Genomic DNA, 13,560 nt, shown 5'->3' on the forward strand with positions numbered 1-13,560 from the left:
TGCGCATGCGCGCCGAAGCCCGCAGCGCTGTCTCCAGCATCCCCGGCTGTAGATACACGCCTGTCCAGTAGACTGTGGATTACGTCACCAAGATCGGGTCCGTCACTTTTGGCGCATGCGCATTGCGTCGCAGTCTTTTTGTATTTCCGGTAGAGGCAAGTGTGGCGCATGCGCTTATCGTGACAGCCTCGGCGCGGCCTTCCTCAGCCAGCCAACCAGCGGCCTTTCTTTGCCTTCCGCTCCTGGAGGGAAGGGTTGGCCCTCCACTATCCCATGATGCGGTGCGGCCGCGACCCCCAGCCGTCAGTGGCGGCCGCCATGTTTTGCTAGTTTGTTGTTCTCTTGCGGCTGGTGGTGCGGAGCAGGCGGCGGGAGGGCGGAGTATCCTCGCCCCCTGCAGCCGGGCGCCGAGCGGGGCCTGCGCCCGAGGCCTTCCCCCCACTCCGAGCCCTCATTGCAGCTGCGGGAGACACTGCCAACAGCGGCCGCCGCCCGCGCAGGAGGAGGCGCCATGGCTGCTGCCTTGGGAGGAGCAGGTAGCTGAGACCTGCGGTGCGACTGCCTGGGGAGGGGGCGTGGGCAGCGGTGGCGCTAGGAGTTATGGCGCGGGCCTAGGGGGACTGCGGGGGAGCTGACGAGAGCTGTGGCCATGGGGCCTAGCAGGGGGCGGGGGGCTTACGGCGCTGAAGGGGGCCTGCAGGTGGCGTCCATGGGGGTCTCCTGAGGGGTGTCCCGGTCTGGCTTCCTGTGCTAGGGATCATAGCTTCCCCGAGCAGAAGCGCTGCGGAGCGAAATTGACTCGGTTCTGGTCAGTTTCGCGGTTGCTCGACAGGCTTCGAATAACTGACCAGGCCCGTCAGTTGCTCTTGTGATACCTGGGGAAATTGTGGGCAGTAGCCAAGAGGCTGGTGTGGGAAGCCTGAAGGTCTCACTGATTCACTTTTAGAAAGATCTTTTCCCATTCATAAGGGCTGTACCCTTTTACAAAATGAAAGTTTCTATAGTTTGTGTTTTTGGCGCTCTCTTGCCAGGAAAGGCTTCTTTCTCACCACTGGCACAGCAGATTTCCCAAGCTTTGGACTGGATGAGACCTAATAGGTCTATTTTCATCTCGTATTTTTATTCAAAGCCTTTTAATCCAGTGACATTTATAATCAGAGTATGTGACCACTTCACCAGTATTAATAACTTACCCTAAAAAACATCTTGTGAGGTAGTTATCCCTATTCTACAAATGGAGAATTGAAGCACAGACAGATTAATTAACTTGCTCATAGTCACATAGAAAATGTGTGACAAAGCAAGGTTTCCGTGCCAGAACTCTTAACCACTGGGCCATTCTTTCTTGAGTTGTATGAGTATAAAATTAAAATAGCATATTGCTTTGTCTTGTCCTATTCTAAATGTCTCAAGCAATATTTTACATATCTACAAAATGCAATCTTTAAGAGTTAAAGATGGAAAAGATATGCTGGGTCACATCTAATCAGCTCTTCAGAAAAGTTTAATGTAAAAATGTATTCAACTTCTCCCTGCCCTGTAGCTCTTGGGAATCAGTTTCATTAGGAAATATACTTGTATTTAAATACTTGTAAACAGTTTTTTTACAGTTGGGTTAGCTGATAGGATGCTGCCCCTTTGGTAGAAACAATGGCAAGTTATGATTATCATTTGCAATAATTATGAGCAAACCCAGTTGGGTACAAGATTTACTCAAAGAAGCTGTCATAGTGCTGAACATGGGTATCCTTGTCTACACAGATAAGTCAGGTAACATCATGTTAACCGTAGCTCAATTGTTAAAAAGAATGTAAACATAATTAACGTTCCTAGTGAAGATAAGCCCTTAAAAAAATGATTGTCAATATTTAATTGTTAAAAGTTGGAAAAAGTGGGGAGAATTTTGGGGTAGGATCAGAATGCGAGCAACACGGGTACAAGTATACATGATTGTAAATACCTTTGAGGGCATCAAGTTTTAATGGTGTCAAATATTGTTTTGCATGGTTTTTTTTCAAAACCTTGAGGTGACTAGATGAAAGAAACTAGTGCATTTTTATGTGAAAGTGAACTCTGAAAACTTGGGTTCTGTTACTGAGGTTTTTAAAATTCACATTGTAAAAACACTTAATATTTTGTGGGAAGGAAAAATATCATTTTTAGGTGTTTTTAAAAACTATTGCAAGCTGCATGGGCATCCTTTTGTGTGAAAACATGTGCATGACAGGCAAGATCAGGGGGCTGGAGTTGATCAAAATGTTGTTTCAAGCTACAATTATATTATTATTTGTCCTACTGTAGTGCATAGGAGCCCTAGTCATGGACCAGGACCCCATTGTGCTAAGTGTGGTTCAAAAAAATGTTTGTTCAGCGTCAGCATTGCATTCAGTAATGAACAGAGGTTGGGAAGATGTGGCCCTTGTCCCAGTGAGCTTACAATATAGGCTTTGTATTACTTTAAAAAAAAAAAAGTGTTGCACGTTGAAATAGTTCTCCCAATGTAATATTGTAGTGTAGACAAAGTGCACATAAAGACTATCTCAATGTAGCTAGTAGAGGTGAACCCCTGGTTAGGGTGGTGGTTAAATATATTATTCAATATTCCAACATGTGAAACTGTGCTAGATGCTTTAATGTACAAATAGAAAGACGTCGTCCCTTTCTGAAGAGTTTGCAATGTAATTTTAAACAAGTCACAGTAGTAAACAGTAGGTCAGGGATGTGGTGAGGAAAAACAAGGAACACAACAATGAGGTCATATTGTTACTCAATTTAGGTATGTGCGCATCTTAGTTGGTCAGTTTTTAAAAAAAAAATGCATTAATGTTGTAGATTCAATTCTTGTTCCCATCGCAGAATTGAGTTTAAGGGATGAGGAGAGGAGAGTAGTGGCTGGGTGGTCTAGAATAGGGCGGCCACTTCCTGTGTACGGGGTGATACAGTAACGAGACATGCAGATGGTTATGGGAGAAATGAACAGGTTGGTGTTATTAGCTGGGTAGCCAATAAAGGACAATGTTGGTTGCTGTGGCTTTGAAAGTAAAGATAAAAGTTGAAACTTGATGTAGTGAAGAAGCAGGGAGCCAGTGAAGGGGTGCAAAGAGGGAGTATGAAATGGTCAGAGCTGGTGAGGCAGATAACTTTAGCCAGGTGCATTTTATGCTGACTGGAAGGGAAGTGATGTCTCAAGGAAGCTCTGGAGGAAGAGGTTATAGTAGACAGTTTGGGTTTTGATGAGAGTTGGAGCTCTTTGGATAGAGAAGGGTTGGACCTATGAGAGAGAAAACATAATTTCTGCCACTAGCACTCTAGCATCCTTCCTTTCATCTTTGCCTGTTGTTGGCCATTGCACAATTCAGAGGTGTAGTACAAATTCTGAACGCTTCACAGGTCCAGTGGAAATTTTGTCTCACTTCACTGTAACTTAATTTCTCTTGACAATAAGAGGCAGAACCTAGAGAGAGATTCCATTTTTGTGCAGTCAGATGGGCCGAGTCCTGGATATTTTTGTTTACCTATGATGCATACTACTTTGTCATGCTGTCTGACAGTTTACCAGTACTGTGTGTGTGCCATTTTGGCTATATTGAAACTTACTTTTGACAAGGGCCTACAAAAGTTAGGGTTTTGAAAATTACACAGATCTGAGGTCAGGACTAGTTGTATCCAGTCATGGACCAGTGCCAATAAGCATTACTACTTTTAGGAACTAGTGGCAGATAGTTTTCATTTTCATGGCTAAAACCAACTCTTTTCATACCTTTGGAAAGCTGTCCTTGAAAGTCTTACCATTCTGATTACAGTATTCATAAAGTGCCAATGACTTCAGTGGGAGTTATCTCAATGAGTAAGTGCTCACACAAGCATAAGGATTGCACAATTTGGCCCTCAATTAGTGTACTTCAGATCTTTTTGCCTCTTCAGTACATACAGACCATAATTTTATATAATTGTAATTTGACAAAATAAAGCTATGTCAAATTATGTACAGTTCTGCATGTGATATTTATTGAAATCCTTTTCCATTTTTTTTAAAGTCTTGGATAGCTATCATCAGTCGACTTAATGATTTGCTACAGAAGATGTTGTTTATGGCAAACAATTAGCAAAGAATATTAATTAATAATGGTACGTTGTCAGGGATTATGCACTGCTCTCTTGCTGATCATTGATCTAGGACCAGTGTTTGGAAAAGCTACTAATTCACACACAAATTTCTAAGCCCGGCCAGGTAAAAGAGAATGGAACTTAAAGAAAATATATTAATGTAATTCTGATTAGCTGTTTCTTCTCCCATCTCAACTTTAACAGTTTTAACAGCCCATGTTTCTCAAACACACTAGACACTAAACTTCTATACCATCTGAAAACAGAGGTTCCAGATTTTGAAAAAGTAGCAGCACTGGTTAGACTCCAGCAGTTGTCAAAATAGCTGATGCAAGGTCACATTGAATTAGCCTGGAAAGATGGTACAGTAATTGAGTTTTTCAGCTTTCCCTCCATGTTAACAAAAACTTCCTGCAAGAAACAGTGCCAGCTTGGTTAGTTTGTTAAAATACCTGTTGAGGAAGCAGTTAACTAAACATAGAAGCAATTAAGAAAATACTTCTTGCCTACCGAACATTGGATTATATTGTAGGATATAATTTTTCTCCTGACTTTTACGTATGTGTTTTGGACAAGGGGGAAATTTACAAAGTTTTTTTGATTTAATAAAATAGTGGGACGTTACATGGTATCAAATTCTTGTACTTTGACCAGTAGTAATGAGAAGCATTGAAATGAAATGAAACATATAGGGTGGATTGATTTAAATGAAAATGCTTTACGGTAAAACATGGTTATAAATTTAGTTTAGCATTTGTACTTTTTAGTTATTTTCCTAAAGAAAGGTTGGTTCTAATTGATTGGTAAGTATTAAAACATGATGGTTGTAATTGAATATAGCCTCTGCATTAAATTTGGTGCTTCTTTTTGCTAACCAGCAAGATCTTCTATAGCTACATGCATTTATTTAAGCAGTTTTATAGCTTAACTTACATTTTATTCAGATGCTTAATTTTTACATTTTTATTATGTTAGAAAATGATTCTTATTTACTAGGTGATTTTTTTACTTATGATTTGTCAAGGTCTATGTGGATGGAAATTTAATTAAAAATACAAGCAGCATCTTAAAATTGTTTATTTTTAAAATAAAACTACCTGAAATGTGCTGGATATATAAGAAAAAAGATTTATTAAAAATGTATTAAAACATGTTACGCTTAAAAACTAACTGACATATTCAACAAAGTATTATCAGTATTATCTTTAGTTAGTGAATTGAACTGCTTGTTTTGAGGTCACCATTTTCTTCAAGATTTTAGAACTAGTAAAACTCATCCTCTTACACTTAGGGCTTGGCTACACTTGAGAGTTGCAGCGCTGGTGGAGGCTTTCCAGCGCTGCAACTTAGTAACTGTCCACACCTGCAAAGCACATCCAGCGCTGCAACTCCCTGGCTGCAGCGCTGGCTGTACACCTGGTCTGCTTGGGGTGTAACGAGTGCAGCGCTGGTGATGCAGCGCTGCTTGTCAGGTGTGGCCACACACCAGCGCTGTTATTGGCCTCCAGGGTATTAGGAGATATCCCAGAATGCTTTTAACTAAATTACTCTCTTTGTTTTGTTATGCAGCCTCTCTTTGTTTTGTTGTGAACTTGGGGCTCCGGGAGCTGCTTATTTAAAAAACAAACACAGCTCCTGTTGAGATAACCCCTGTGAATGAGGCAGGCAGGGGGATGAGTGTTTGCTTGACGAGAGAAACAGCTGCTTATCTGGTCTGCAGGCTGTTTGCAGTTAAGAGTAAGGGGTCGGGAAAATTTTCTGATTTTGCAAGGCAGGGAGCTGATACACAGTGTTGGCTCCAAAAATCCACTCCCTCTCTCTCTCTCCCCCGCTCCCTGTCACACTACACCCCACCCCCCTCTTTTGAAAAGCATGTTGCTGCCACTTGAACGCTGGGATAGCTGCCCATAATGCATCACTCCCAACAGCGCTGCATATGTGGCCACACTGCAGCGCTGGTAGCTGTGAGTGTGGCCACACACCAGCGCTTTCCCTACACAGCTGTACGACCAGCGCTTTAACTCCCAGTGCTGCAACTCTCAAGTGTAGCCAAGCCCTTAATTTTTATTCGTAGGTTGGAAAAGGAAAACAAGGTTTCCTGCTTTTTCACCTCCCAGTTGTTTTCTTAACTCTAGTTGAACTGAACTAGTTGATTCAATTGAAATGCAAACATTGTTTCTGCATCTGCAGAAGAGCTACTGGTGTCAAAAACTTGTTTAGCCCTTCAACCAGTATTGGTTCCAGGTGCTTAGTGACTTCCACCAGTTCAGTGGTTTGACTTTCTTTAAACTTGGCAGAAACGTATGCTTACTATTTTTGAAATTAATTTAAATGATGTTAGTTGTAGTAAATTTAGACCTTAATGTAGGTTGTCATGATTTCAAATTTAATTTTAATTAGGTTTATTTAAAACAATGTATTTCATTTAAAAAGTCCAGTTGAAATAAAAAATGATTGATTTTTTTATCCCACACTGAAAACATAAAACTTCCATACTGTTGGAGGCTTGCAGACTATTTTTGTCTGGTGATTGTGTGTGTGAGTGAGGGAGAATGGTATTGTGAAAGTAGAATGAATTGTATTGTAAAAATAGAAAGGATTAAAGAAATGCTGTGTATACCTTTAAGCAAAAGAGCTGAAGTGCTGCAATCCAGGTGTCAGGAATGCAGACATTAAGGAAGCAATAATTGCTCCACTTAAGGGCGATTGGTGAAGTATTAGCCTTAGATTGATAAGAGTTAGTAAGGAAGTAGGATATGCATGCTGTGCCCCAGGTAAATTTTACAGTTTTGTTCTCTTTGTCCCTTTGTTTAGTTAGCGCCCTTTTATCTGTATAAATAAGATAGTTTGTGTCTTGCATGGTGCTCACATTATCTGGGTGTTGTTAGCAGAGCGCTGTGCTAATAAAACAGAGTGGTCTGACAAACTGTGAGTCCTGAGTCTAACTTTGACAATTTGGAGGTCCCACCGAGATGCCAACCGTCGTCACTGGGCCATGTGATTCCTGACCGTTTTTGTAGAATAACCATGGCAGACAGCACCTGGGCATTTGACCCGAGCGGTCCTCCACTAGAACGGAAAGGCGCACGACCACAGTGAAGTCTACGCCATTGAACCTGTTGGTTCCCACTCTGTTCTGGTAGGGATCCCGGGATCTGACATCAGGAATCTGGTCAGGTAATTATTTCTGTGTTTTGTCCAGACTGAGGACTGTTCTGTCTCTGTGTCTATCTGTTCTCTCTGTGGAGTGTTTGAGTCTGGGTGCCATCTCCGTCCGGGGATCGGCCGACCAAGGGGTTCCTGTCCCTGCGGTCTGAGTGAGTGGAATCTGCAGTTACAGCCGCACTGCACTTTGGGTAAAACCCTTGGTGTGAAAGCAAGGGCGATTGAGGCAGTAGCTTGTGGGCTCCTTTTGTGTGTTGCACCAGGCATCGCTCTGACGAACCTGAATTTCCTTCTTGTGTGATTGGTGTGTGAAGTCCTCCTGTATGGGTAACCAGACGTCTAAGTCGGGACAATTCCCTAAACGAACGCTCATTTTATGTATTTTAGGATGGCTCTGGACTCCTGTAAGAAGGGTCTGGACTCCTGTAAATTTCTGGGAAAATGGTCTAGGCTAACTCAGGGGGATCCCAAAACTCAGTGGCCACTGTTAGGATCTTGGGACAAAGACCGAGTGGACTTCTTAAAAGACAAACTCGGCTAACCTAAAACTAAATTGGCTAAAGAAGAGGTTAATTGTTTCATGCAGTCGGGGGAAGAGGCATATCGTAGGTGGACAAAATCAAAACTCGCCTCTCTCAAATATTCAAATAATAAGTTAAAAGCTTTATTAAAAGCCTCCTCTCCCACCACCTGACCGAGCGCTCTCCTTTACCCCGTTCTTCAAACCCCGGATCGATCCCAACACCCTTCATACTCCCATCTCATTGTAAAAAGGACAAAAAGCCCCTTGTTCTGTTCCCCTTTGTTGTCTGCCTCAAAAACTGATTCTTTTGTGTTCCACTACCAATTCAGCAAGGAGGGTTGGCTCCTCAACTAGCCCCCACCCTTCCTGGTCCCTTTCCTTGAACATTTCTTTCAAAATTGTGAAATGACCACAATATCACTCACAAACGGTTTATTGAAGAAAAAGGAAAAAAAACAGGATCGGGCCCAGACAAGCAGGCAAGCAACAGATAAAGAAACTGAAAAACAGGTTGGAAGCCCTAAGGGCATAGTGTCAGGAGTATTAAAAAAAAAAAAAAAAAAAAAGAGCAGTAAGTGCAGGCATGAACCCCTGGAACAGTACTTAAAATGGTGAAATCTGAGGTGATAAAGGTGTCATTTTGGGAGATAAACAAGTGATTTAAGGAAAGAGTGAAAAGTTAACTCTACAGAGGCTGGAAAGAATTAAGCAGTTAAACTTTTTGAAAATGTTAAAAAGGACCGTGTTAAAGGGAGAGAATTCTTGGTTTCTTTGCAGCCATTCTGAAGGAAAAATGGGCCCTTTTCCAAAAGAATGCCTGTAAATAATCCAAATATATATACAGCTATGTAAAAACAAAGCAATGTAAAGGAATGTTAAGGAAAAGAAAATGTGTATGTATCTATTTGTCTGTGAAAATATGTAAAGTTCTAAGAATCAAAACCAGCACATCTGGTTTGTAAAACTCCTGTTTTGTAGGTGTAAGATAAATTGGTTTTGTTTTTGTTTTTAATGCCACTAAAAATTCATTTGACTCTTTAATTCAAAGTTGCAAAACTGACAGACCTTTTTGCAAGACACAGGCAATTGGTTTTGGGATTTAGCATTTAACCCTTAAGGGGTAACTTGATTCTTTACAAAATTTAAAATGTTTTTAAATAAAGATCAAGTCATAGCTGCAATAGGGCAGTCAAAATCAGGAGCATAGGAAGAGATTCTGGAGTCTGGGTTGGTTGGTTGTTTTTTTTGTAACAATAGCAGATAAAAGCTGTAGTGAAAGAATAATAAAAAATTAAGTGACCCTCTGAAGCACAGCAGAGGTGAGGTGCACAAAACAAAAAGAAGCCCTGGCCAAAGAAACAGGAGCAATCCGACAGGTGGCCCTCCAAAACCGTCAGGCATTGGACATAGTGCTGGCGGCCAAAGGAGGGACCTGTGCTCTCATTGGAAAACAATGTTGTGTGTTTATACCTGACGATACCAATGAGGTAATAGATCGCGCTAGCCACTTAGAACAAATATCTTCCCCATAAAGAGCCGAGTTCTTTATGGAAGTGGCTAAGTAACCTTTTCAATTTATCTGGCATAGAAAACTGGTTGTTTCAGGGAGCCCTGACTATCCTGTTTGGAATCCTAATAATTTTTGTATGTTTTCAGTTAGTCTCCTGTTGTATCCAAAATTGTGTAAGGCATGCCACCCAGGTGACTGCCCCAAAACAGAGTGCTAATATGATAATTTTAAATATCGCAGATGAACAAAGAGATAAAGAACGGTTAATATGTGAAACCCAGAAAATCTTGGTCATGGCGTAGCTTGACCAAAAGGACGGATTGTGAAAGTAGAATGAATTATATTGTAAATATAGAAAGGATTAAAGAAATGCTGTGTATACCTTTAAGCAAAAGAGCTGAAATGCTGCAATCCAGGTGTCAGGAATGCAGACATTAAGGAAGCAATAATTGTTCCACTTAAGGGTGATTGGTGAAGTATTAGCCTTAGATTGATAAGAGTTAGTAAGGAAGTAGGATATGCATGCTGTGCCCCAGGTAAATTTTACAGTTTTGCTCTTTGTTCCTTTGTTTAGTTGGTGTCCTTTTAGCTGTATAAATAAGATAGTTTGTGTCTTGCATGGTGCTCACATTATCTGGGTGTTGTTAGCAGAGCGCTGTGCTAATAAAACAGAGTGGTCTGACAAACTGTGACTGAGTCTAATGTTTTGCTTGGATGAGAGGTTTTAGCCATCTCATCTAAGTGAAATGCTTAAACACTGCATCTTAACAACAAGTATATAGGACAAGCTTTTTCTTAGCCTGCATTGGTATTGCTATAGGAAGCATTATAAGAACACTGCTATGCAATCTTCCAGCTGATTCATCTACCACCCTAATGGAGTCTTTAAAAGGCAATTTTTTATTTTAGCCTAGTAAACAAGGCTTTATGTATTTTAGTGAAGGTTTTTGAAGAAGGAGCTAGTTAGATATGGAAAGAAAAATTAGATCTCCTTGCTCTGTGGAAACTTGTCCTCAGAAAATCCTTACGATTTGCCATCCCTTTTAAGCAGGATAATACCTGTAAACGTTACCTGCTATACAACACTCAGAATCAAAAACTAATCAATCTACCAAATTATGGAAATGCGACTGTCTAACGCATGCAACAGTGCTCCCATGTACTAGAAAAATATAATGCAAGGAAAAATATTGCCAGCGAAATGAGCATACTATGTTAAGAAACCTTAATGCATGTTAAGGGATTGATGTTGGCCAATTCTAGAGGGAGGTCAAACTTATCTAACAAAATGGCTGACTTTCAGCCAGTGTGTGTGCAGTTTTGCACTGACTTCTTTCTTTGATAGGAGGGTTTCTTTTGTTATATTATTGTAGCGATACAGAGCCAAACAATGGACCACTTTTTTCCACTGATGTCCTTTAAGTCTACCCTTCAGTTGGGAAATCCTGGTATGTTTTAGCACACACATTTTCTTGTTTTCTTCCCTTGCCACCTGTGAAAGTTCATGTAGAGTGCTGGTGCCCTTAGTGAGTATCTTTCAGCCTCGCATCAGGTGCCTGATGTTATCCACGGTAGTGAGGTGGGAAGACAGAGAGAGTCATCTTGTTGTCTCACTACCTACTGTAGGAGAGCCTCAGGCATGCATGTGGGCTGGTAGGGGCCACTTTTGCAGCAAGTCTTGTGGTTTCCTGTCAGGTTGGGGTTTATTTTATGTGTGTGAATTCTTCCTGCTGCTGTCTGAGAGTTGTGGAAAATGTTTGGCTGTCATTCTTACACTACCTTGAATGGTACCTTACAATATGTACTAATTACTTATGCTAAACAATCTGTTTCATCTTGCATTTTGCTGTGACGCTGGGACTACTCTTCTCAGACGTGAAGAAGAGTTCTGTGTGGCTTGACAGCTTGTCTCTCACCAACAGAAGTTGGTCCAGTAAAAGATATTACCTCATCTTCCCCCCCCCCATCAGTTTTACAGTTTGTCTTCCCTTACATGTTATATTTTATGGGCAGGTAACCATGCTTGACATTAACATGAACTGCTTCATAAGAATTTCTCTGGAAGCCTCATCACATCCACATGTAAAGTTTGTACATTTACTTTTGGTTGTATTGTGAATTCCTGATATAAAGGCCTAAAAAGGAGGAGGGGGGACTAAAATTTTTGTAGCTTCAGAAATGAAAAATTTACACGATTGTGACTTGCTATTCTCCAAATAACACTAGTCATACAATGAATCAAAAAACACTTTGATGTTTAATATCTTGCAAACCATAAGTGTTAGAAATGAATGCTTTTCACTAGGAGGTTCCTAAATTTATTTCTGTCATGACTCCGTTCTTGACTACCCAAATACTTGTAACCCTCTTATGGGCTCCTCTAACAATACATTTCAAAGTGTTAAATCAAATTTTGATAGTACCATGGTAATTTGTAACTCTCACTTTTGGTCTGTAGATTTATTTGTATTATGCTAGGCAAAGTACAGAAATGAAAGTATGGTCCCTTTTCTCCAAAGACCTTACAGTCTAAATACATGAAACAACGAGAGATTACAACAGACAGACATGGGAGGCACAAGATAAAAGTGTGAAAATCATGATTCTTGTAATAAGCAGTGTCTAGCCATTGTTGACTCTTTGGTAAGAATCATGGCAGAGGAAACTTTAATGAGAGATTTGAAAGAGGATAATGTAGCTTTGTGAATCTTTACAAGGAGTTCCTCTCATGGAGAAGGGATGACATGGGAGAAAGTGCAAAGATATTTAGAGGACACTGATGAGTGATAGAGGGACTAATGGATAATAAAGGCTAGTAGTGTTGGTAGCGTGGAGGGCAAGGTCTACAGTAGAAAACTCTTGCTGGAATAGTAACGTTGATTAGGACTGTGATTTTTTTTGACACACTTCTATGCCGGGAAAAGCTCTGGTGTAGATTGTTATATCACAAAAGCACTTTTAAACTGGTATAATTTATTTTGTTCAGTATAAACTATACTGGCAAAAGCCCTTTTTTTGCTTATTAAAGCTGCATCTATAGTAGGAGAGGATTTGTCAGTGTAGTTTCCCCTTTTCTAGTGTAGACCAGGCTGAAGTGTATAGGTTGATGGCAGCATACATACCATTATAAGAAATAAGTAGGATGAGGTGAAGACCCAAAGAGCCATAGGGCCTATCTACACACACATGTTGGTTCTATTGCTTTAACTATACCGATATAGTTAAAGTAGTATAACTCCCTCTTAGTGGGCACGGTTATACCAGTATAACCTATTTGTCTTTTTGTACAAAATAAGCTGTACTGGTATAAGGTAACTTTTTACTAGTATAACGTGCCCATGCTAGGGGCTGTACCTGTAGAAGTGGTGGTAAAAAAAATCACACCCAACTGACATAGTTATATTGGTATAAAAACTAAGTAGAGTAGACCATGCCTGTGAGTGTATGGTGAGCAGGGGAAAATGGAGAGAGTGGTGACATAATCGGAGCTATAATTCGGGAAAATGGTTTCTGCAGCAGCGTTTGACTATATGGGGATCAAGATGGTATTTAGTGAGCTATAATTCGGGAAAATGGTTTCTGCAGCAGCGTTTGACTATATGGGGATCAAGATGGTATTTGGTAAGGCCGGAAAGGAGGAGGTTTTATTGGTCAAGGAGCAAGATGATGTGAAGTCCTGGACAAACATTTTATCTGTGTGGGCAGAGAAAAAGCTGGATCTTGGATGTTGTGGAGGAAAAAATATTAAAATGTAGATACTGCTTGGATGTGGAGTGCTGCACTAATATGCTAAGTAGTTGAGTTCCCTTGGTTAGGACCTTAAAAAATGGTGTATTGTTTCTTTTCCAAAAGAAATCTAAAACAATGCCTTTTGCCTTTTATACCTCATCATGCATGACTTGACTTTCATTGGGTCACAAGCTACTGCAAACAATTTTAATGGCATGGGAATGTATAGTGACTACCATTTTAGTTAGAAAACAGTTGCTGTGACTGCCCTAGCTGAGTTTTCATTATTTTTTATGCTCACCTTGGGTTTTCCATGAGTGTCATCAATGAAATGTGCATTTAAATTAGACAAAAGGAAGATAACTAGGGCCATTGGGTGGGGAAATTGTCACAGAAAGATGCCCGGTTGAATGGACCTGAACACACGCAAAATCTTAAGTGGAAACTGAAAAGGTGTAGGTTTTTAAAGGCTTATTTCAAATCAAACCATCAAAAAATCATTCTGAGATTGGCCCTAATTTGGTAC

At 40.6% G+C, this 13,560-nt stretch overlaps 1 protein-coding gene across 5 annotated transcripts in view; it reads left to right on the forward strand.

The window, feature by feature from the left end:
* Positions 1-221: 221 nt before the first annotated feature.
* Positions 222-13,560, forward strand: part of RBM33 (RNA binding motif protein 33) — a 158,077-nt gene continuing 144,738 nt past the window's right edge. For 4 of the 5 annotated variants that reach the window (XM_039523248.1, XM_039523251.1, XM_039523252.1 and 1 more), the window contains exon 1: positions 223-536. In XM_039523248.1, coding sequence (XP_039379182.1) covers positions 512-536 — 25 coding nt within the window. In that variant the 5' untranslated portion in view covers positions 223-511. Of the gene's footprint in view, positions 537-13,560 lie in introns of all 5 variants that reach the window. The other variant, XM_039523249.1, reaches the window with a different exon arrangement.

Source organism: Mauremys reevesii, linkage group 2, assembly GCF_016161935.1.
Source record: "Mauremys reevesii isolate NIE-2019 linkage group 2, ASM1616193v1, whole genome shotgun sequence".
NCBI lineage: Eukaryota > Metazoa > Chordata > Testudines > Geoemydidae > Mauremys > Mauremys reevesii.